Below are 23,603 nucleotides of genomic sequence, written 5' to 3'. Positions count from 1 at the left end.
TACACATCCAGTAACTATTTCAGATCATCCACCAATAACAACTAAGATGAAAGTTCAGGGTAATGAAGTGAAAATGAGACATTGGTGCTTCTTCACCTACCTGTTAAAAAGAGAGGAATTTAAGGAGTGGATAGTGGAAATTATTTGATATCTATAAGGGGATATATACATTTCTTCAGAAGTTATAAGTACTGAGTAGGATAAAATGAAAGTGGAGTTCAAAAATAGGGTAGAAGGAAAATAAAAAGAGATATGGTTAAAAAGCAGCAAGAATTCTTTAATGGGTCTGACAAAGGTTAAAGTAGTACAGAATAAGAGGACTATCACAGAAGAAGGGGTGCAACTACAGAGTGCTAAAGAGAAAATAAGGGAGTAACTGAATAATATCCGTGAGTTTAGAAAGATTGTTGTTAAGCAACTGTTTTTGATGATAATTCCAGAGCACAAAACCTTTTAGCACAATGACTTAGGCAACAGAAAGTTGAAAGGGTTGTTGCCAGACTTAGAGAGGCTGTAACAAGAAAAATAACCAGTGATCTTGTAGAGGTGTTAGAGATATTTCAGAAATGTTATGACCATTTGTATAAAACAGGGAAATGTGGAAGTCAAGAAAGATCACAAACGGAAATATTTAAGGAAGCCTTAACTGTGTCAAGGTTAGAGTTAGATGAGGCTCCATAATTAACAGTTAAGATAGGAGGAGATGAGATAAATATGGTAATATATAATCAATCTGCAGGAAAGTCTCCAGGAATAAATGGTATTCCTGTGGAAGTTTGGAAACTAGAAGGGATGAAGATGACAAAGATCTGGAAGGTTTTGTTTTAACAGTATTTTAAAAGGAGGGGGCGCACGAATATCATGGAAGAAATCTGTGGTGGCTGTAATACCTAAAGACGGTAAAGACTCATCAAATCCAGCTTCATATAGGCTCACTTCAATTCTAAACCGTGATTATAAAGTGTTTATGTCTGTAATAGAAAATGAATGGCAAAGGTGTTGCCAAAATTGATGTATATGAATTGGTGTGGTTTTATGGGGGGGGGGGGCAGTCATTTGACAACATTAATAGAACAGTGATGATCCAGAAGGAAACAGAATGTAAGAAAATGCTGCTGTTGTTGGTAAGTCCTGATGCAGAGAAATCATTTGACAGAGTAAGCTGGGATTTTATGAGTAGGGCAATGGAAGTATTTGCATTCCCTGATGCAATAATAAGGTTAATTAGGAGTATATATGAGGGATTAGAGGCAAAAATTGAAGTGGGAAGGTTCCTTTCTTATATGTTGTATCTGAGCAGAGGAACTTGGCATGGCTGTCCCCTTTCCCTTTGTTATGTGTGTTATATTTAGAGTCACTGACAAGGAAAATAAAGGACTCAGAAATTAACAAGGGAACAATGGGAGGACATGCATGCCTCCAAATTCTAGAAGATTTAGGATTTTGTTTGGAAGTGTTTGCATGGGTATTTTTATACTCCAAGCAGACTCCAAAGAATTTTTCCTCAGGTAGATGACAAGTGTTGGAGTTGTGATGGGAAAGAAGGAGGTAACTGAGAATGTACGTTTTGAGAGTGTAATAACTTGGCAGACTAAAAATTCCCCTTAGAGCACTCTCTCAGAAATATTTGGTGAGCAAATGGGTGTAAATAAGGAAATTATTTTTTTAAGCTGGGATATAGGATCATAATTGTCTAGACATAGTAAGGCCTTGTGAAGTTTGATTCTGGTGACTACCAAAAAACAGTGACTAGAAAATGGAAATCAAAGTCTAAACCAACTGCATTTGAAGTACTGAATATTTTAACAGAAATAAAAGAACTGGAACTGGGATCTTTACAAAAGGACAAGAGCAAATTCCATAGGAAGAAAATGGAAATGTGGGAACAATATGTGCAGAATAATGTTTTGGAGGAGGAGTGAGATTTAAGGTGAGGTAGGAAGTGAGCAATTTGTAATGTTAGTTTGATGATAAATATACAAAGGAATGTATGTGATGTATAATGTTTGTAACTGGGAACATGGTAATATGTTTTTTTAATGTCATAAGTGATAATTCAGTAAAGGTATTACAAATACTATAGGGTTAAACAGGCTAGTAAGAGAAGACAACACAGCTGTACCATACCAACATCCTATCCAGAAACTATGGAAATAAACATAAGCCACTGTTTGTAGTTGAATGGCAGAAACTAATAGGTCTATCAAAGCAAGAAAACTAACCTCTATGCCAGCTGTTCAGGTAGATGACATGGTCTATATTAGATAATCAAACTTTCTAAAGTTCGACTGTCATATGGTTGACACCATGTGATCGAACTTTTAAAAGTTCGAGCATCTAATAAAAAAATAAATAAACTACACAAATAACCTACCTGAACATTTTAAGTAGGGGTCAAGCCCCCCTGCACCCTCCACGTGGGGGGCTGTGCCCCCCACACCCCTCACTCTTTAAATATACCAACTCCGAGATCGCACTACAGTGCAGGAAAAGGGAAATCTTCCCATTCTGTGCTGTATGGAGATCTCCCTTAAAACGTTCGAACTTTCAAAAATTCGATCATATGGTGTCGACCACATGACACTCGAACTTTTGAAAGTTCACTTATCTAATATAGACCCGATGACACTGTCTAAGCCAAAGAAATGAGAACTAAGGGAGTTTTTATTAAGAAACAAACATTTTTTTTTCAGAGCTAACTGATGGAACAGAACCTGATTCAGCACCAGAGTGTGACTGTTCCAGAGAAAAAGTTAGTTTAAAACCTCGCAGAATAAGTTACAGAGAAAAGCTGTGCAGGAGGAAGTACCAAAGAGGTTTAAGATGGGGTAGTAGAGGAGTAAAAGAGCAAGTGGAACAGTCCCATAGTGTAATTCCCAAAGCCTGATGGAACAGCTGTGTTATATAATTATTTTAGGAAGGTGAACAGAATTTTGAAATTTGGCAGCTAATCAATGAGGACGGTTGTTAAGCTCACAGAAGGGTTTGGAGAAGGCAAGATTTGTAACCACATTAAGTGTAACAAAAGGATACAAAGACCCCTCTCCCTCTAATAGGTGAAGCTAAAGAAAATGCATTTTTTCAACACCAGAAGGATTATTCCAGAATACTGTCCTTTCTTTTTGCTTACATGCTACCTCTGCAAACTTTCAGACACTTAAGGACGAAGTCCTAAAACCACATAGATGCATGGAGCAGCTTACTTAGATGGTGTAGTAATAAATACAGAAGACTGGCATCTCAGTTAATTAACTTCCAGAGAGTATTATTCTCACCGAGATGAGCTGGTTTAACTGATAATGCCTCTGAGAATTAACTAGGTGTAACAGATGTAAAATACATAGACTGTCTGACTGGAAGAGGGATTGTTAAGCCCCCAGAAAGAAAAATATGAACCTGTGAGAAACTGGCTTATTCCTGGCACTAAGAATTGCATGAGGGCATTCTTGAGGTTAACTGAGTACTTTTGAAACTTAATACCACCCATTTTGCCTCAGTAGTTTGCCTCCTTACAGATTTGGCAAAAGGAAAGATGACCCTTATGGTTTACTGAACACTAAAGGCAAACAACAGTTTTAATCAGCTGAAGAGATTGCTTTGTTTAGAGTCTATCTCAGCCTCTCCAGATTTCCACAGGTCCTTTACAGTATATATTGGTACAACAGAGGTAGGCTTGTGGCAGTGGTATCACAAACTTTTGATAGGTAAGAAAATATCACATGTTTAACATAGCGAGGTCGTCCATACCAAAATGGTGTCTTAAAGTTAAGTAAATAGTGTAAACAAATGTAAATAGAACAACTGATTTTACAAACTATGCAAATATTGTGAATACATGTTGTAAACAGAACTGTTGGTTTAAACTGTTTGGTGCCATTTTATATTAGGCAGACAGTATTTCTACATGGTTCAGTTAAGAGGGTTTTATTCGACCAGTTATGCAGGCAAGGGATCCATAAAAGAGATGGCTAAAGCCCATCTTACTCAAAAAAGTTGATCTCTCTTACACAGGGACTGTATGCTTAGAATAATGGTCCTGGATAATGAGCTGCAACTAGGAATAATTATATGGCTTGTACCAGAATAAACCCAGAGATCTTTCTAAAAAGGAATCCAGATAGAAGAGAGCTCATCTGGAAATTTCTAAAATGGAATCCAGAGAAGAGGGCTTATCTAGAAGTATATATGTCCTCTGCATTTTATTTCCTGCACAGAAGACAATTACTGGACTGTGTGTGAGAGAGAGGTTGTGTCCTTTGTTTATGCGACTCCAGGACTTTGAAAGAAAGGAGGTACCTTATATGATTTTCTTCGGTTATTACTGTAGAAAGCTAATTTTCATTGGTGCTCTTGTTTGAGAAGAATCTGTACAAATAACTTTTGTTTCTTTTTGTAATTTAATGTACTCATGGTTTTTGGTGCATTAATGTACTCTGATTTCTCTTCAGAATGCATAAATCTTTCACCTTTTACTAAAGATTTCCGTGGAGAGGATACTACAGAACGCACATACGAACACACACACACACACACACACACACACACACACACACACACACACACACACACACACACACACACACACATGCGTGTGAGTTGTGTAGCTAATCTATATGGTCGTGCTTCCATCCTTTGGCCTAAGCTTTTTGAGATTATTACTTGCATGGTATACTAATTGTGTAATGTCTTTCTTCATAAACTAGAGCTTTTTATCTTCTCTGCTTTAATATCCATCTTTTTCTCCTCCTGTCTTCTCATGAGCTACCCAAACCTTATCTGTTCCCATGCTTCTACAGTCATTATTTTTACTGTTCTGTGTACTTGGCATGCAGCATATCCTACCTCTGTCATGCTTCCAAGTTATTATTATATGCATCGTTGTAGAAGATGTTTATTTGCCTGTTCTTTAAAAATTTGATTTTACATTTGTTGTTATTTATACAAATGTGGATATCTGCTTACCCACTTCATGTTATACTTCATGTTATATTGAAAGTTACCTTTCTGCTTTCATCAGTGCATTGTAAGTCACTTAAGTTTGCTATCCTTTGTGTTCTTTGATGACATGAGGTGTAGAAAAGCATTTCTAAGCCTGTTATGTAGATTTACTTCATAGATCAAACTTGCCCTACACCTTTACTTGGTTACATTAGGCTAAGAAAGTGCTAGAGAGATTTGGACCTAGAGGTGATTTGTCTTTGCCATCTATGTAAAACTAGCTTCAGGTAGCCAATTGGTTGTGCTGACACCTCCAGGTGGCACCTACTGCTCCTCTGTTGACTTAGGCTCCAAGCCCTTCTGAACCTTTTATCTTCCTTTCACTGCCTGATAACTGCAAGTAAGTATTTCTTTGTTTACTCATATGTATTGAAAGCATCACTGTCCACAAACAATGACAACTTGTATGATGCTGATTTCCTCATTGCTAAACATACTTTAAGTGTTACTTCTCCTCACAACAATGCAGGTTCTTAAACTTTTAGAAATGTCAAAACTGAAATTATTTTTCTTGCATTTATTAAAATGATTCTACAGTGCTACTTAATACTGCCTGACAGACCAGATGGAAGGTAACTGGTCTCTTTATTGACCTCTAATATGATAATAGGGAAATGTAATTGTTCTGCTGCATTATTTAAAGGGTTGTAAGAATGTATTGAGTAATTAGTGCCATTGCCATTTTTTGAGATAACTCTGTTTCTTACAGTTGGGAAACTAATCCGTTTTACTGCAGTGAAGTCAAGAAGAATCCCATTTATAACACTGGCAAGAGGTTACTGAATATCATTGATATGGCTGTCTTTGATTTTTTAATAGGTATGTCAACTTTTTTGATACACATTGATTCTTAATATAAAACACTGTCATTCTGAATTATGACTGGGTTAATATTTTTTTGTTATTTTGAGATGTAATTTGTATGTCTTTAAAAAGTCTGTAGGTGTTCTCCTACTACTGTTCTTTTTTCAAGCGTGGGTTTTGATATAGTTATTAAAAGCAGCAAATTGATTGCTTTAATTGAGGCCATGATTTAGATGAGAATGTAAGTATTAATTTTATGACTGATGGGTCATTTATTATAGTACAGACCTACTAATCAGGATTTTTGCTGATCTTTGTAAAGGACAATTTTAAAAATATATTTCTCATCATATATTGATGTTACGCGCTGTACTAATGCATCATTATTTCTGTACTACGTCATTTATTTTATTCAGCCCCAAAATGGCAGTCATGGGACCCATTATATTGACACAGTTCTCTTTTTCACAGTTTTTGTTCCACTGTGCATTGTATGCCCTTATAGTATGACTCAACCTACATATAAGGAGATGTTTTCCTTCATTTAGGTACTGTGACAGTACCCCAAGTTGGTGTGATTATTAGCCTATAGAAGCCATAACAGTTTTATTTTTTACTGAATGAGCTTGATTTATGCTAATTGAAAGTAGCTTTATACATGTAAACCTTCATGACAAGCTAGTATGATTTTTTTAAGTAATCAGTTTGTAGCCCTTACACAGTTGCTACTCTTTTTCTCCCGTACTCTTCCCAAGGTGTCAAACTTGTCAGTTCCACGTAGCAGTTCTGCTAGTCCTTTCTGACTGACAGTTGTCACTTCAAACATGGCAAGGATTGCAGTAGTTTTATTTTTTAGGATAAATCTGCAGATCATAACAGGTCATAAAAGTGTACCATGGAACAGGAAATGCTACTCCTTGCAGGTCTCTTTCCCTGAGACTTGTGTGTATGAATAACATGCGTCATCTACCTTACTATTGCTAGTTTTTCAGGCCACTCTATCTTATGAAGGCCTACCCATACAGAATTTCCAGGGATTTTCAGGCGCAGTAATTCTCTGTGGCACAGTTTGCAACAGACATCTCTTGCTTCCATGTTGGACTGTCAGTCTTGTAAAAGGAAGAGGGGTTCTTTTGTTTGCAGGCTGTCACAGTCCTTATCATAGTATAAAGATGTTCTGTTCCAATATGGTTCTGACAATGAAGAAACCATGTTGTCATGTTCTTCCCCCATTAGATCTATCCTTTGGAGAAACATTTTAAGCAGTAATCCTGTGCATACCTCTCAGCTATCTAGATTTTTGCCTCGTACATTTGGCCTGTTCTTCATAAAATTATGTGGTTTTCTGGATTTTTGTGGCAAGTCACCGAGGAATGAATTCACCAAATAATGACAGGCATTTGAATTTCAGACTTCATAGCTTCAGAAAATACATGGTAATACAAGACCTTTTATTCTAGTAACTATAAATTTATAATACCAATATTTAAAATTTGTTCCTATTTTTGGAGCTTTCTCCCCAATTATTTTTGGCTTTGTACAGATTTTTTGTGTTACGAGTTTGAGAGCTATGATTGTGTGAGGTGTCTGCCAAAATGAAAAGATAATTTGGATCTTTAAATTCATGTTGATTTAATGATAGGAAATTCACTGTCAGGAGGAATGTTGACATAACTGCAGTGAATGTTGGGCAATTGGAAAGATGGTAATACACCAAGCTGGCAACACAAACAACCTGAGTAAAAAAGTGCAACAAAACCAAAAGGCATTAGATGTGGCAAGGGAGACAGTGAAGGGCTGCAGAGAATGACTGAACTGAAAGCAGGAAGTGAGAAAAAGATAAGAATGTTAAAGGGAGACGAGCACTGCACAGCAAAGTAGTACAAATCAATGCAGTAGTAATGGCTGGTAAGACTGAACAGTATAGTGGTGGATTTTGAACTGCCAGTGAAAGGATAAAGATTGCAGCAGCACCTGGAAGGGGAAGGCAGACAGGCATTGACATGGTGTATGATAGATGTGAGTATAACACGGGAGAGACAACACTAGCAGTGAGGTAGGACGTGGTATCAGCTGTGACAGTACAGAACAGCACCCAGGCTGTTTGTTTTACAAATATACAAGAGACCTATCAGAGTGGGATCCAGGGATGCATTCTAGGCCGGACATAGGTCTTTAGGAGACAGAGTATAGTGATAGGGCTTTGAGGCGATCCACATAGGACATGTTGTTAACTCCTTGTATTCTTTCTATGATGAACCTCTATGGACTCCCAGTTGTTTCATGTGCCTGGTCAGGTACATACCAGAGGGGAATTGTTCTCAATGATGGGACTGATTAGGGCTGAATACAGTGAAACAATGACTTCATTGGACCTAGATGCTGTATCCCTGCTTATAGGCTGAGCAACATAGAATGATTTCCTTGCTACCTCAGACACATATTTGATTGAAAGCCAGGTTAATGTCGACATATGTACCCAAATCCCTGACTGCTGGGTCTACTGTTAGGGTTATGTAATCATTCAGGTAGTTTCCTGGGGTAACCAAATTCCAAAATGGGCACTATTACATATTTCTTGGCAGTGAGCTTTAAACCACGGCTCTACACCAGTCATTTGTCTGTGTTAGCCCTTTTTGGAAGGTATTAGTGTCTTTGGGGGTAATTCTGTGACAGCTGCTAGTAAGTAATCATTTGCAAACTTGATCAGCCAGACACTTGATGTTGGCCTTAATTTCCAAGAAGTAGATGCCAAAAAAGAGTGGACCCAGCACAGAGCCCTGTGGGACTGTAATAGTGACCAGCCTCTTTGAGGAGGTGGAATCTCCTATCCTAACCTACTGGGTCCTATCTGATTGCTAACTGGATATTCAGAACGTAAATTAAAACAAAAGAATATGAACTGTCACGGCTGAAGCAAAACTTGTTTAATAGAACAGTAAAAAACAGTAAGCAGTTTCACAATCAACCAGATCACTTCCTCAGACTAAAATACACCAACTGTCACTTAAAATTTAAACTTTGGAGCACCAACCAGAAAGTAGAATCGATTAACAAATTAAGTAAAGGCAGTTTATCCATTAGACAAAATACATCTCGTTAAAAATGCAAGGATGCATAACATATAAGCAATATGCCAATAGTTAAAACATTATACAAAAAATATATCAATAATTCATACTGGCAATTTATATCTATAGAAAAAACAGTTGTTTATTAAGCACTTCTAATGTTTAAGTGGTTTGGCTTTCAAAAAGGATTTAAGGGACACCATTTCATTGAGTCCTGGATATTTATCTGCATTAATCTGTATGATCCATCTTTGTTCTATCTCCTCAGTCCTATTCTTCAGGTCACCCCCCCCCCCCCGATGTTCTCAGCCACCGTTTCCAGTACCAGGAATTTAAAAACATGGTAAATGCCCTCAGCTTCAACATGTTTAGCCAAGACACTAGTTTATTTCTAGTTTTAAGTATTGGTATATTGCTTATATGTTATGCATCATTGCATTTTTTAATGAGATGTATTTTGTAATGAATAAACTGCCTTTACCTAATTTGTTAATTGATTCTACTTTCTGGTTGGTGCTCCAAAGTTTAAATTTTAAGTGACAGTTGGTGTATTTTAGTCTGAAGAAACGAAACGATCTGGTTGATTGTGAAAGCACTTACTGTTTTTTACTGTTCTATTAAACAAGTTTTGCTTCAGCTGTGACAGTTCGTATTCTTTTGTTTTACTTAGCTCTGAGGTGAATACCGAGCATACACCCGGTACCTACATCTGTTTCATTTGGATTTACTTGTGTTTGTGTGGATATTAGGTCCGGGACATGGCAGAAGGACGTGAAGTTGAACTAAGCTATAATACTAATGGCAGTATGGCCCCTCAGCAATTTGAGCGCTTTAGTCACATGCTGAACATTGAAGGTAATCCTTAGGTAGAGAAACCCATTTTTTCTGAAAATAATGTAGTGGAAGTTGATCAAGGAATACAAGCATGTTTTTTTTTGAGAAGTTTAGAGCTTTTGAGAATAAGCTCTATAAATTTAAAAGACTCCACTGGCAGAGGTTCCACTTAGAAGCCTCGTTGAGGTATAAGATAGTTCCAAGGGGCTTAAAAGTCTTAACAATGCCTTCTTATGGGGATACTTTCCCTGATCTTCTAAAGAAATGGCAGCAGCTAAACTTACAACTTAGCTACAATTACATGCATCTACTAATAGAAGTCTTCCTGCCCCAAGAAAGGGAGCTTGCCGATGAGTTGGGGAGTTTGCAGAAAGATTTCCATTCTAACTTTCCTACAGAGACTGTCGATGATAAACTGGCTAATTTGTATGAAAGTGTATTGAATTATGAAAAAAGATTGCAAGGCATTAATTTAAGAAGCTCCAAAGGGACATGAATGACTTTTAACAAGGGGCCGTCTTTTCCTGGCCTAAACCACACACCACTATAGCAGTGGAACCAATTGCTTTATCCCCTGAAGCAATGGACAGCAGCCAGCAACCAATAGCGAGTACAACAGTTGATGGGGGCATGGCTACAACCTCTAACATGGTGTCTGTACAGAATTTGTTTTCCCCTTTGACTGAACAGCAGCCAGTAGTTAGAAGTAAAGATAAAACAATGCTGGATAATGGAACAATCAACGAGAGCAGTACTGGGTCTACTGCTAAACCCCTTTTTTCTACGGCTTTGAGAGGGACAGCAGAAACTTCATTGATACCCTTCACATTGAAGGATGCACTTCTCATAAGGGAAAGATCAAAGAGCAGAGGAAGGAGAGGTCATGTTCGCCAAATACAGGGCTCAGAAGAGACACACAACAGAATGACGACTCACAGCATAAACACAAGGACTTGGTGATTAATTTATCATCTTTACAAGTATGTGCAGCTCAGACTTCATTATTAGGTAAGGGGCTTTCATTCATGCCAGCCCAACGGACTAATATGACTGATATTATTAGGGATTTGAAACTGTTTGGATACACTTTATCACTTAAAACTATGTTTAAAGGAACTGCTGAGGCGTTAATGACTGTTTTAAAAAATGTAGTATGTTTGTACCAAAAATGCATCCAATGGTAGATGCTTTTGTCAATGTTTGTGAAAAACTAATAAGGGAGTTGTTTGATATTAATAGACCACAAACATTTTATAATTTGAGTAAAGATGAAACTAATGCTCTCTGTGAACTAAAAGCCCTACAACCAATAGAAATTAGACCAGCTGATAAAGGGAGAGGGGTTGTGATCATGGATAAAGGAATGTATGCTGAACAGATGTTAAAACTGTTGGATGACCATGCCACTTATGCATGTATTACTAGAACGGCAGTTAAAGGCATAGTAGATAGAATTGCTGTTTGGCTGTTTGATTTATTAATGACACACCAAATTACAGAAGAAATGTTTAAATATTTTAACATTGAGGACCAATTGTTCCTGTCATCTATGGGCTCCCCAAAATACATAAAAGCATGATACATCCACCTATGAGGCCTATAGTCTCTAGTAAGGGCTGGGCCACTGAAGCTATGTCTATCTATGTAGAAAATAAATTACACCCCGTATTAGAGTCATGTGGAACAGTATTGAAGGACACTGCATCTTTTTTGAGATTATTATGTGATAAGGTTACTACACTAAATGAAGATTTTATATTAGTGACCCTGGATATAACATCTCTTTTTACGGTGATACCTAACCACTGGGGAATAGAGAATATTAGAAGTCTACTATGTATGAAGCAGACCTACATGAATGAGAATATTAACTTGCTGTGTAGTCTGATAGAGATTGTTTTGGAAAATAATGTTTTCATATTCAAAGTGGACTTCTACTTACCGAAGGTTGGCATGGCTGTGGGCACTGCCTGTGCCAATAGCTATGCCAACCTAGCTCTGGTACATTGGGAGAATATGTGTCTTTTACATGGGCATGAGTTTGCAGACCACATACTATGGTATGTTCATTTTGTAGACGACATGTTCCTTTTGTGGGGTGATTCACTAGATAAGCTCAAAAGGTTTATCAAATATCTTCACAGCATGACATCTTTTTTAAAGTTTAGCTGTAAACATACTGAGGAACAGATTGAATTTTTGGACGCTCTGGTCAAGAAATCTGACCTAGGGGGAATAGTAGCAGGGTTATATATGAAACCTACATAAGAGTAGTATGCACCCCAGACATGTCAGAAAAAATGTGATGAAAGGGCAGTTTCTAAGGATGAGCAGACTACACAATAGTGATGCAGGATTGGGTGGAGCTATGTCACTATTAAGAGATGACTTCTTGAGCAGGGGTTATAATGAATCAGAGAGAGATCTATGTATCAAGCAAATGTATGAAGAAGGGAAAGGGAGATCACATTTCTCCAGTGACCAAGTGTATGTGGCCCCAGAATGTGATACAATAAAAGAAAAACGTAGGTTCCCAATACCTTTTGCAAGTAATATCAATTCATTCTGTGAAATTTTTAAGAGAAATTGGAACATTCTCACAGCTACAAAGGAATTGGAGGGGGTTATCAACCCAATATCACATTTTTTGCACACTAATAGAAAATCACTTAAAAGACAATTATGTTATAAAACATCAGGTAATAAACCTAGGGAACTATCCAATAGAATAGGGACATACCCATGTAGAAATTGTACAGCATGTAGGTATATTTTTTTCAGGGTCTATTTTCCAATGTCCTGAACAGACTTTTAGAATAGAAGTGGATTTTTATTCAGACTGCAGGACAAGGAATATGGTATACCTTAGTTTTTGCCAATACTGTAAAGTTTTTTACGTAGGTAAAACCAGAATGCTTAAGGAGCGGATCTTAGAACATATGAGGGATATAGCTAATAAGAAAGAAACTAATGCCTTAGCTAAACATGTTGAAGCTGAGGGCATTTACCATGTTTTTAAATTCCTGGTACTGGAAAAGGTGGCTGAGAACATTGGTGGGGTGACCTGAAGAATAGGACTGAGGAGATAGAACAGAGAAGGATCATACAGCTTAATGCAGATAAATATCCAGGATTCAATGAAATGGTGTCCCTTAAACCCTTTTTGAAAGCCAAGCAACTTAAACATTAGAAGAGCTTAATAAACAACTGGATTTTTATATAGATATAAATTGCATTACGCGGGATGAGGAGAGCTTGGAGAGAGTGGAGTTTCTTGTTTAGGCTGCTTCCATTGAGCATCTTTAGATGCCCTTGGGTTGGTTTTACTATGTCAGAAATATGTCAGTTTGCCATTGCTAAAAAAAAAGGCAGTATGGGTAAGACAATGTTTTAGCTAATATTCAGAAGTCTAGAGGGGACAGGTGCAGACAATCCTTGGCAATGCAACATGGTCTGTCAACCATATCCTTCTGTGTCAACAAATATTGAATCCCGTTGAGAAGACACCAGAAGCTAAGCCAATTTTTAAAGACAGCCATCTTCTGTTTATATTGTGGCATCATCCTTGGTTAAGGAAGAATGCTGCGCAGTGCTAGGCATATATATGCCTGGGACAGATAGTCCAAGAGCTCCATAATGTATCTCTTCATGTAGTCCACAGAGGTACATTTCAGGTTATTAACACTATGACTGAGTTATACGAGTATTTGTGGGTCCAGTGACCTGAGTATGTGAGTTATGTGGCGAATCCTGCCCCCTGATAGACAACTAACCATGACTTTAGGGTATTACAGTGGTAATGGGATAAAAACTTGTCAGACTTTATTGGCCACTGCTCATCTGTACACTTCTGGAGTTTGTTGATTCTTAACATGGTCCTTTGCTATGTGCTGTCCATAAACAATATATGCCCTCCTCTGTAAGGTCCCAAAAGTCCTGAAGCAGTTGATAGGGTGGTTCATAGCTGTTTATTATGTGTGTATGGATGCCTGCTAGGAATGCATAGGTGGAAGCTTCGCTGGCATCTAGTAAGTGGTGATGCCCAGTGGTCTGTTAGAAGATTGTAATCCCCAACCCACTGCCACTGTGGTTACTGGATGTCCTTTGTATTTTTCTGCTGCCTTTAGCCAGTGTGCATAGTATGATTTCCACTTCACCATCTTTTCCCTGTTGAAAGGTATGCATTTATATTTACCATCCATTTACCCTGCTTGACTGATCAAATATCTTTAAATTTTGCCAAAATTACTAGGCACCCCCAGGTATGTCCTGTTTACCAGTACTTACTGCCTTGACTCTCCATCATTTGTCTTAGTTTTCATTAGACTGTAGGTGTTCTTTGTTCAAAGTGTGTATTTTACTTGCTGCTTACATTATGTGCATTCTAACTTAGTGGTCTTTGCTCTCTCATCTTGCCCTCATACCTTGCATTTTTACTCTGTTTGCAGTACTCTTTCATTCACTCTTCTGCTTTCCTGTTCCATACTTTACCATTTGCTGAAATGGAAGTGGAGTACATGTGTAGTTAATTTCATATGCCACTTATTCCATCACCTTCATCCTGTCATTTATACTTGTGTTTTTGTCTCCCATTTTATATCACATGATGACTTGATACATTCCCATATCTTTTCAGTTTTGGAGGAGATAAACCTCACTGTGGATCCACTAGTTTTTGAGGTATTAGAAGATACCTTCTGGAAACTTCTTCAGAAATGGACTGTCAATCCTCTGCATCTAGAAAACCCTACTGATTCCATGGAGTGCCAAAAGCCTGGTGGTATTTGTACAAGAATCCAGTAATGGACCATGCTTCCATCAAGTAGGAAGATACTTAGCACTGTAAGTTGGTACCAAACTCCAACTCAAAAGACAGGAAAGGTAATATCCAAGATATATATGTCAGGCATGCTTTCCTTCAGTGATATCATCTGTTAGATACATATGTCAAAGTATCAAGTAAGGTCCTTAAAGCTCAAGAGGATTTGGCAGCAAACATAATGGATAAGACCCTGAAGGTATAGAATACCAAGGTAAAATTGTAACTATCCAGAATATGCACTGGTCATTTCACAGATGCCAAAGTACAGGCCAACAGGCCATGATTAAAAGAGCATTTGAAAAAAATGGTAGGGTAAGTCAAAGGTAAATGTGGGTGGTCTTCTAGGCCTAACCCTACCAGCCCCTTCAACCAAGTAACATTTTTCCAGAAAACTGCCCCCCCTACAGTCCTACCCCCACTTAACCTCTACCCTCCCTCTTCCCGATTATAAAGCTGTCTAATTATTTTTCAAGGACAACTGGTTGAAGACCACATAAAATAGATTAGGTTGATCCTAAGAATTAGCTCTTCATTTCACAGAAGAAAGCTTTGGCCCTTCTAACTTTTCATAAGAATAGCCCCCACTTCCCGAAAACCAGTTGGAATGAACCATTCCTCTCCTAGAGCAGCTGTGGCAACAGGTAGCCATCAAGGAGATCCCCAGAGAAAGGAGAGCTCCAAGTTTTATTTCAGGTACCCAAGAGAGATGGTCAGTGGAGATCAGTTTTGGACTTCATTCCTCCCATTACTTATTCCTAGGCATTCAGTATCACTCTTGGCCACAAATTGCCTATCTGAACATTCCCATATAGAGGGAACAGAAAAAATCTCTCATGTTAAAGTTGGGAGACAGCAGTTTCCAATTTCCATCCTTGCCTTTTGAGTTTTATTGTTCCAAGTATGATTATTGTCTAGGTCTGGTGGTAGCCTTTCAGACAACCAGGGAAATGTGTGTCTACCCATATCCCAATGACTGTTTACTGCAAGCCCAAATGGAAGAGGAATTTTTGAGAAAGATGTAGTTCACTTCAGGATGCATGAAGAGTCACTCCATGAATGAAGTCTTTTTTTATTGCTGGGTTTCGTGGCCCTAGTCACCCTGATGGCACTCTTGGCATGGCTCCACATGCAGAAGATAGAATGGTTCCTGAAAAAGCACTGTAAGCAACAGTCTAATCCACTGGATAAGGAAATACTAATCTCCCATGTATGCAAACAGAGTTTTCCTGCTGACCATCTCGGGTGATGAAGAACATGGGCATGCTTTTCTTCCAGCCAATATACAACCGAACCTTGAAAACCAATGTACTGGACAAGGCTTGGGTGGGCTCTTTCAGGAATTGTTGAGTTCCAGAATAGGTGGATATGGACAAAAAGATCTACATATCGATATATAATAGATGTTAGAGGCCTTCTAGGCCTTAGTTGCTATTCCTGTCTTCAAGATTTTTCAGCCAATCTGAAAGCCAGTTGTGCTGCAGTTAACCATGGACAGCACCATCGTCATATGGTACATACCCAGATAGAGGGGCAAGCATTCTGACTCCCTCTGCAGGTCAGCAGTGCAAACTTGGGAGCTACCTATTCGGGCAAGCATGACCTTCATGGCAATCTGTACCCAGAGTGCAGACCTAATCAGGACTTTAAACAGCAGTCATGAGTGTCATCTAATCAAAACCGCATTTTGGCTCCTGTTTGAAAGATGGGGAATCTGAACAATGACCTCTTTGGCTTCCAGGAGAAGCACCAACTTCACCACAACTACATGACACTTACATACACTACACATGGTCAGTGGATGATTTTTCCTTCCTAAGGGACAGTACTTTTCTTTATGCTTAGCCTACCCCCACATTTCTGTTATCAGGAGTGAAGATGGAGAGACTCAGAATAAGTCCAGTGAATGCCCCATCTAGCCATGACGTTTTTTTTTTTCTAGTTACACAAGGGGCAAAAGAACCACCACTAGGCTTATTGCTAATCATAGAGCTATTCAGACAGAAGTCTGTTACCATGAAGCACCCAAACTTACAGGGGCTCAGACTCACTGACTCACTGCATGATTTGGCACTTCTTCATCTCTAGCACCTTTTAGCCAAGTTCATTTAGTAGCTTATGCACCTGAAGGAACTGGCAGTGAGATAGTAGAATAAAGGGGTAGTGGTCTGTCTGAGAGAGGGAAGGAGTGGAAGGTGCACATTCAGGGCACAACACAATTTCCTGTTAGAGATTGTGGAAGTTGCCTGTGGTGCTTCACTGAGTGGGTGGGGGTTGTCCTTCGAGCTTACATCCCTTGCAAAGGTAAGGACAAAGGATAGTCCATTGCTAACACTCATTGCACATCCCACTTATGGAAGTGCTAACCAAGTGTGCAGAGGAAAGGGGAGATGAGAGGTAGGCTGCTTCTCTTGACTTGAAGCTGGTCCTGTCCCTACCACCTGACTCTTACCAAAGGGGAGAGAATGAAGGGACTAATTAGACTATATAGGCAGAAATGAATAGGGCATAGTGTTCTTAAACCCTGTGGAATAAATGGGCCAAGTGGGTGAAGGTAAAGATGCTATTAGGCAGATCAATAAAAGAATGAAAAAAAAAAGATTCCTCTTAAGCCTTTTGTGTTTGAGAATGCCCTCAAAGATATGAAGGAGAATCAATGTCTTAAAGGCTGTAATCAATGGCGTTACCATGATAAATGCAAAGCAAACCCAAAATGCAAACCAAAGCTCCAAACCAACAAAAGATGTTTAATAAAAGAAATATGTAAAACAAGCAAAGCTTTCATATGAAACAGGCCCATTTTCAGTACATCACAGTAAACTTCCTTCTTTTAGTATTTAGATAAGGATCACATGTTAAAATCAACCAATTACAACACAGTATGATAAATCAGAATACACAGCCACAATTAATTCCAATTATACAACATTGTAGATTATATAAAATATGTAAAGAAACTACAGTAATAAAAATATATATATTTTTTTTGCTTTTTATACAATGCATATATTGTTTCCTTAAAACAGGTTTTAGACTAATAGATGCATTCAGACCTGGAGGTGTATCAGAGTGCAATCTTGCAATCCAATTATATTTAGCTATTTTTGTGTACATATTTCTGTCTGTACTTATCATATTTTAATTAATTTGTTGGATAACCCTAAACCTAACCCTAGCCTGCAATTTGTTTGACAGCAGTAAAGCGTTTTACTGATTATCAAAGGCTTAAAGTTATACTTTGCACCCATCTCACTTACGTGCTTAGCTAAAGCATCAGTATTTACATTATTTCTTATATCTGATATATGTTGACATATACACTGCTTTAATTTCTGATTCATTTTACCTATGTAAAAACTTGTACATTACTTTTACATTTAATATACATTGCTTGATAAATAGCATTTGTAAAAAAAAAAAAAAATAGTCCCTTTTCGTCAGTTGTTGTACAAAAATTAGTTTCCTTTTCCAAAAGGATGCCAGGATTCAAAACATATGAAGTTCTACCTGGTAAAATAACAGATTCTCCATATAGTGCAAAAAAAAAAAAGCTAGGCTTCACCCCTGGCAGGATTACCCCTGATGCTTTTGTATTTGTTAGATCCTTTTACAACAAGCTAGTCCTACTTTTTAGTTACAATGCATGAGGCTATCATCTCAGACTGTCAACCCATTCATCCACCTTTGCCTAATCATCTACTACTGAAGCAGAAAATGGTCCTGCACCTCCATTCCCACAGAGGGCTTCAGATTTCTGTCTTAACAAGACAATCCAACAGGAATTACTAGTCTTTTTCCTCCAGACCAGAGAATATGGAAGAAAGAATCTTGCAGCTAATGGACATACACAAACAACTAAGGTACTCCCTGGACAGGATTAAAGACTTACAGAAGAAAGATCAACTCTCTGGATTTCATCGCAGAGAAATAGAATAAATCAGTTACAAAGCAAACATTCACTTTAAATAGTTGACTGGTTTATATTTCACTATGAAAGGCGAAGAATCATGCAACCGCAAGTAAAGGCACAAATCACTGACCATTTTCCACATCAGCAGTTTTCTTTCAGCATGTCTCAGATGGAAGACCATATGTGATCACAGCAGCCATTTTGTCTTCCTTTCACACTTTTTTCCAAGCACTGCAAATCTGATGTTCAGCTCAGGAGCAGAACAGCTGTCCTACAGGGCCTACTCAAAAAAAATAAATAAAAAGATCTAGTCTTGCAGTTGGCTTAGAGGATTAAACAGTTGTTAATGAGCTGTTTCTTGTGTTCCCGTGGTGCAAGGTTTGATTCTTCTCAGCCTCCATTGCCTAACTGTGTGACTTACAGGAAGTCAATTAACCAGACACTGCTCCCCAGGCTGAGTCTGAAAATGGTCCAGTGGAGATCAGTGCCCTACCTCAGAAAACAAATAAACTGCTTTTTTGCCTTCCTGTACCACAAATACTTTAGATACTGTTTTCAGAGTCTCCTAACTTCTCTGGAATTATACAGCGACAGTGATATGGTTTTGTAAAAAAATTGCCATAACAATAGCTGTTCCAGTAGATTCACTGCTGTTATTTTAATGCACCTTTTTACCCTGCATGAGGTTGAGTCCTGAAAAGAATAGTGCTTTAAATAGGAGTTGAAGAGAGGAAAATCTGAGGGACATGCCCTCTTCCCCGACTTGTAGTCTGCATTACACATTTACTGTAAAAAGGCCAAGGAACGGTAAATGGGATTCTTTACATTAAACTTGGACATTTTTTTACCTTTAGTCTTAGCCTATCCAGAAAAGGAATATAAAATGAGTGGGGGATGTTTCCTTCACAGCACACTATCATATTATCATTCCACTTGTTGAAACTCAAATGGCCAGTGTTCAGTTCAGCAGCTGGTGCTGGCTATAGAAAATCCCTGCTCGTGCAGTTTGTATTTGTGCACTAGCAGTGATTCATTGCATATGGTAATTTATTTATTTATTTATTTCCAGTTTGATAACCGGGGAAGTCCACTGGGCCCGAAAGCCCGTTTTCAGTGGAGGCCCGGGGAGAAAAGCTCCACGATAATACATTACACACAAAAACACAGCAGAAAAGATCTAAACTAATACATACAAAAACACACTCTGTTCTAATAGCATAATACTTTAACAAATTCCAAACAAGAAAGAGGAGCATTGGGCACAAAACATAAGAAAAAGATATATTAGTGAAACTGTGAATGTTAGTAAAGTGGGAAAGGAAAGGAAATTATAGAAAGAGTTTGAATGCAAGAGCAGGGATGCATGGGAGAAACGAATAAGAAGCAAAGAAATTAAAGGAGAGGAGTAAGAACAGGATAGAAAAGAACAGAATACTAAATGTTCAAATTATGGATGAGTCCAGGAGACCACCTTGAGAAAAAAAAAAAAAAAAAAAAGTCAAAAGATTTAAGGAGAGAGTAAGCATAGCACTTGAAGAAAAATAAAGGGTTTATTCAGGGAGGAAGGAGGAGATAATGTAGAAGAGAGGGAGCTAGGAGAGAGTCAGAAGAAGGGGAACCAGGGGGGTGGAATGGAACTAGGATAAATAGAGATCTAGGTAGGAAGTATACAATTACATTTCCAATTTTGGAAAAGGTGAGAATGAAGAAGAGATTTAAAGTGTTCATAGCTTGTAGTGGCTCTTAGAAGGGAAGGAAGCGAGTTCCATTTTTTTGCTGTAGTATGGGAAAGTAGGAGTTGGCCAGGGGGTCGTTTGGGTTTGTAAACTGAAATAAGATTTTGGTGGCTAGATCTTAGGGGCCTTGGAGGAGTGTATATGGTTAAGGTATTAGATAATGCTGGGCAAGCAGTGGGTTTAAAGATTAATTTGTGTGCAGTAGTAAGTTGGAGGAAATTGAGTTGATTAGGGAGTTCTAGCCATTGAAGACTACGGAGGCAGATGCAGTGGTGTGTAGAATGAGCGGAGTTAGTAGCTTAATATGGCAATTTTGTAGTAGCAACTTTCAAGTTTTGTGGAGATAGAAGAGGAGAGATTGGATAGAAGAGGAGCACCATACAGCAGAGAAGGGAGAAGGAAGGTAGTGGCGAGAGTTTGTCTTGAAGATGGAGTAAGAAAGTTTGCATTTCTATAAAGCATACCGAGCTTCTGATGAGTTTTCTTTATGTTAAGTTGAATATGAATATTAAATTTCAAGTGTTCATCAATGGTTACTCCGAGTAATTTAGCACTACTAACAACTTCTATAGAGGACTGGGAGAGGCTGGAAATTATGAAGGATGACTTATCAGGAGTCAGAGCTTTTGAAGGGAGAAGAGAATGATGTGGGATTTATTGGCATTGAGGGAAAGATGATTTTGAAGCATCCAATTTTCTATGGTTGTGAAGGCCAATTGGGTTTTGGCTTGGAGCTCGGAAAGTTAGGCAGAGCAGATAACAGTGGAGTCATCTGCGTATTGTACTATTTGAGCAAGAGGAATAGAAGAGTGGAGATCATTGATAAAGATGTTAAAGAGCAAAGGCCGAGAATAGAACCCTGAGGGACTCGGTAGGGTAGGTAGGAATTTTGAGGTACCAGTTTTCCATTTCACAGCTTGGGATCTATCAGAGAGATAACTTCTGAACCAAGAAAGAGAGTTGTGGGAGAGATTGAGGTTAGAGAGGTGGTTGAGAAGGAGAGTGTGGGATATAGTGTCAAGGCCTTAGAAAGGTCGAGAAGAACAGAGGAGACAATTTTTCCAGAGTCACGGGCTTGGTTGACAATTTCTAGGAAGGAATGAAGAGCGGTTATGGTACTGTGGCCAGGCTGAAACCCATGTTGTGAGGGAGAGAGGAGATGGTTATCGAGAAGGTAGGGCATGAGTTGCTGGTATATGCATTTTTCAAGAATTTTCGAGATTGGGGAAAGAATTGCTATTGGGCGGAAGTTAGAGATGGTATTATTTTTGCCTCCTTTATGGAGGGGCAGAATGTGGGCAGCTCTCCAAAGTTTGGGAACATAAGATTCTTGGATGGATCTATTGATGAGAATGCTGATAGGTATGGCAATGCCATTAGCTGCAAGCTTGAGAAAGAGTGATGGAATGTTGTCAGGGGCATTGGAGCATGGTTTGAGTTCTGAAGAAGATGTTTGATACTGGTGGTAGACACGGGATGTAGAATGAAAGTGGGAGGTGGGTTATAAGAGTTGGAGTGAGGGATGGGTGTAGAAGGATGCTTTGGGTTAGGGGTAGGGGTGGAAGAGGAGAAGGATTTAGTCAGTTCAGCTATTGAGCCAGTAAAAACGAGTTAAAGAGAGTAGCTATTTCAGTGTCAGTCTTATTATTGTCTGGACAGGGATTGGATTTTGTACCTGGATGTAAGAGAGAATTGATGGAATTCCAGAATTTTTTGGGATTATTTGTGAGGGAGGACTGAAGTTTGCCGTAGTAAGATTTCTTATCCTTTATAATAAGTTTTTTAGCAAGATTACGGAGTTGCTTAAATTGCAGTAAAGAGGCTGGGTTTTTATTTTTGTTGTATAGTTTCCATGTTTTGTCCCTTTGTCGCATTAGAGTTTTAGTGTCTTTAGTTAGCCAAGGGGCAGAGTTGAACTTTATCCTGTTTGTATGGGAGGGGCTTGGGAATCTAGGATTTTAAGGAAGGTAGTATTAAAGAGTTCAAGGGCTTCATCTAGGGGAAGAGTGTTTAGAGAATCCCAGTTTGTTAGTTGAAGGGTTTCTGAAAATACAGAAGGATTAAAATTAGTTAGGTTGCGAGAGTAGACATATTGTTGTTGGTGTGGGAGCTGTTGGGTTTTACGGTTAATAAAGGCTGGGAGATGATCACTTAATGAGTCAGGTAAGGTACCTGAGTTGGAGATATTATTAGGGTGGCTGACTAGGATCCAGTCCAAGATGGACCCTGGAGGGTTGGTTTTGTTAGGTCTGGTAATGTTGTTTATTAGTTGAGTAAAATTATAAAGATTGATAGACTGAAGGGGAGTATTGTTATTAATATTATTCCAATCAATATTTACATCACCTAGAATGAAAGTTTCCTTTCTTACCTCTGATTGCATGACTGAAGAGTTAGTATTCTAAGGGCATGTGGAGTTAAACCCGCCAGGTGAATGTAGGGGAAGGCCTTTTCTCCATGTAAAAACCCTTTTTTCACCCAGTTGAAGCTTCAAATTATTGTAACTCGGGAAGACATAGATCTAGTCATATCCATTCTCTTCAAAAAACAAAGCAAAAAAAATGAAAAGATGACACAGACCAACCGTGTCTCTTATCTGAGACGCAGGTGTGTATCTTAGGTTCATAGGTTCATAGGTTCATAGGTTCATACTAGGCTATCTGACCGAGGGCATTTACAAGCCTAGCCCATAGTTTTGTGGCTTGCGCCACCCCTTTAGTATGGGGAACTATACCCATTATTTTGCCTTGACACCGAGGAAGCTTTAGGCCATGGAAGTGACATCTGCACTGCTCGAAGAGTTAGGGCATTTGGTAGATGACCATTTGTGGATAATTCCTTTTTGTCAGGACTTGTGCTGTAGCACAGTAATCACACCCAAACATGTATGCTTTTGGTGAGTTTCTTATGCAACGGTACTGTCAGCCCATGAGAAAATTTGAAGGAGACAACATGAGACAATTCAGCGTTAAAGTGATACAGTAGAGAAAATGCTTCTGAATTAAGGTAAGACAAAATATGGAAAGAAAGTTATTGGATATGCCTTTACATTTTTCACAGAAAAACAGATGATTTAACTTTACAAACATAAGCTGTAGGAAGCAGATTATTTTGAGAAATGGGGGGAGACAAGATATCACTGTGGTACATTCGTTAAAACTCAGAATTCTCATCTGGCACTAGAACTTGGATGTTTGCCACATAGATCTTGAGAAAGAACACCAGTAAATGGTTTGTAATGACATCACTTAGAGCAGTATTCATGTATTTTGTTACTTACAAGACTAGGAAAAAAAACAATTTAAAGGTGTCTTACATTCTAGAGACTATATAGGAATCATAGCTGACTGTAGAGGTATCCATTAAAGAGGTGTTAATCAAGCCATCAAAAAGGAGGATTTCCTATAAATTGTAGTATCTTCCAATTAGAT

General features: G+C 38.4%; 1 protein-coding gene and 1 pseudogene across 1 annotated transcript in view; both read left to right on the top strand.

Moving 5' to 3' along the window:
* The window catches only part of FAM20A (FAM20A golgi associated secretory pathway pseudokinase), a 1,212,293-nt gene that overhangs the window by 1,038,415 nt on the left and 150,275 nt on the right, over positions 1–23,603 (top strand). The window contains exon 8 of the mRNA XM_044085124.1: positions 5,708–5,817. Coding sequence (XP_043941059.1) covers positions 5,708–5,817 — 110 coding nt within the window. The remainder of the gene's footprint in view (positions 1–5,707; positions 5,818–23,603) is intronic.
* Positions 4,433–4,503, top strand: LOC122814636 (annotated as a pseudogene).

Source organism: Protopterus annectens, chromosome 10.part0 (genome assembly GCF_019279795.1).
Source record: "Protopterus annectens isolate FY-2018-M chromosome 10.part0, PAN1.0, whole genome shotgun sequence".
Classification (NCBI taxonomy): Eukaryota; Metazoa; Chordata; order Ceratodontiformes; family Protopteridae; genus Protopterus; species Protopterus annectens.
This window is presented reverse-complemented; position numbering and strand designations above follow the sequence as displayed.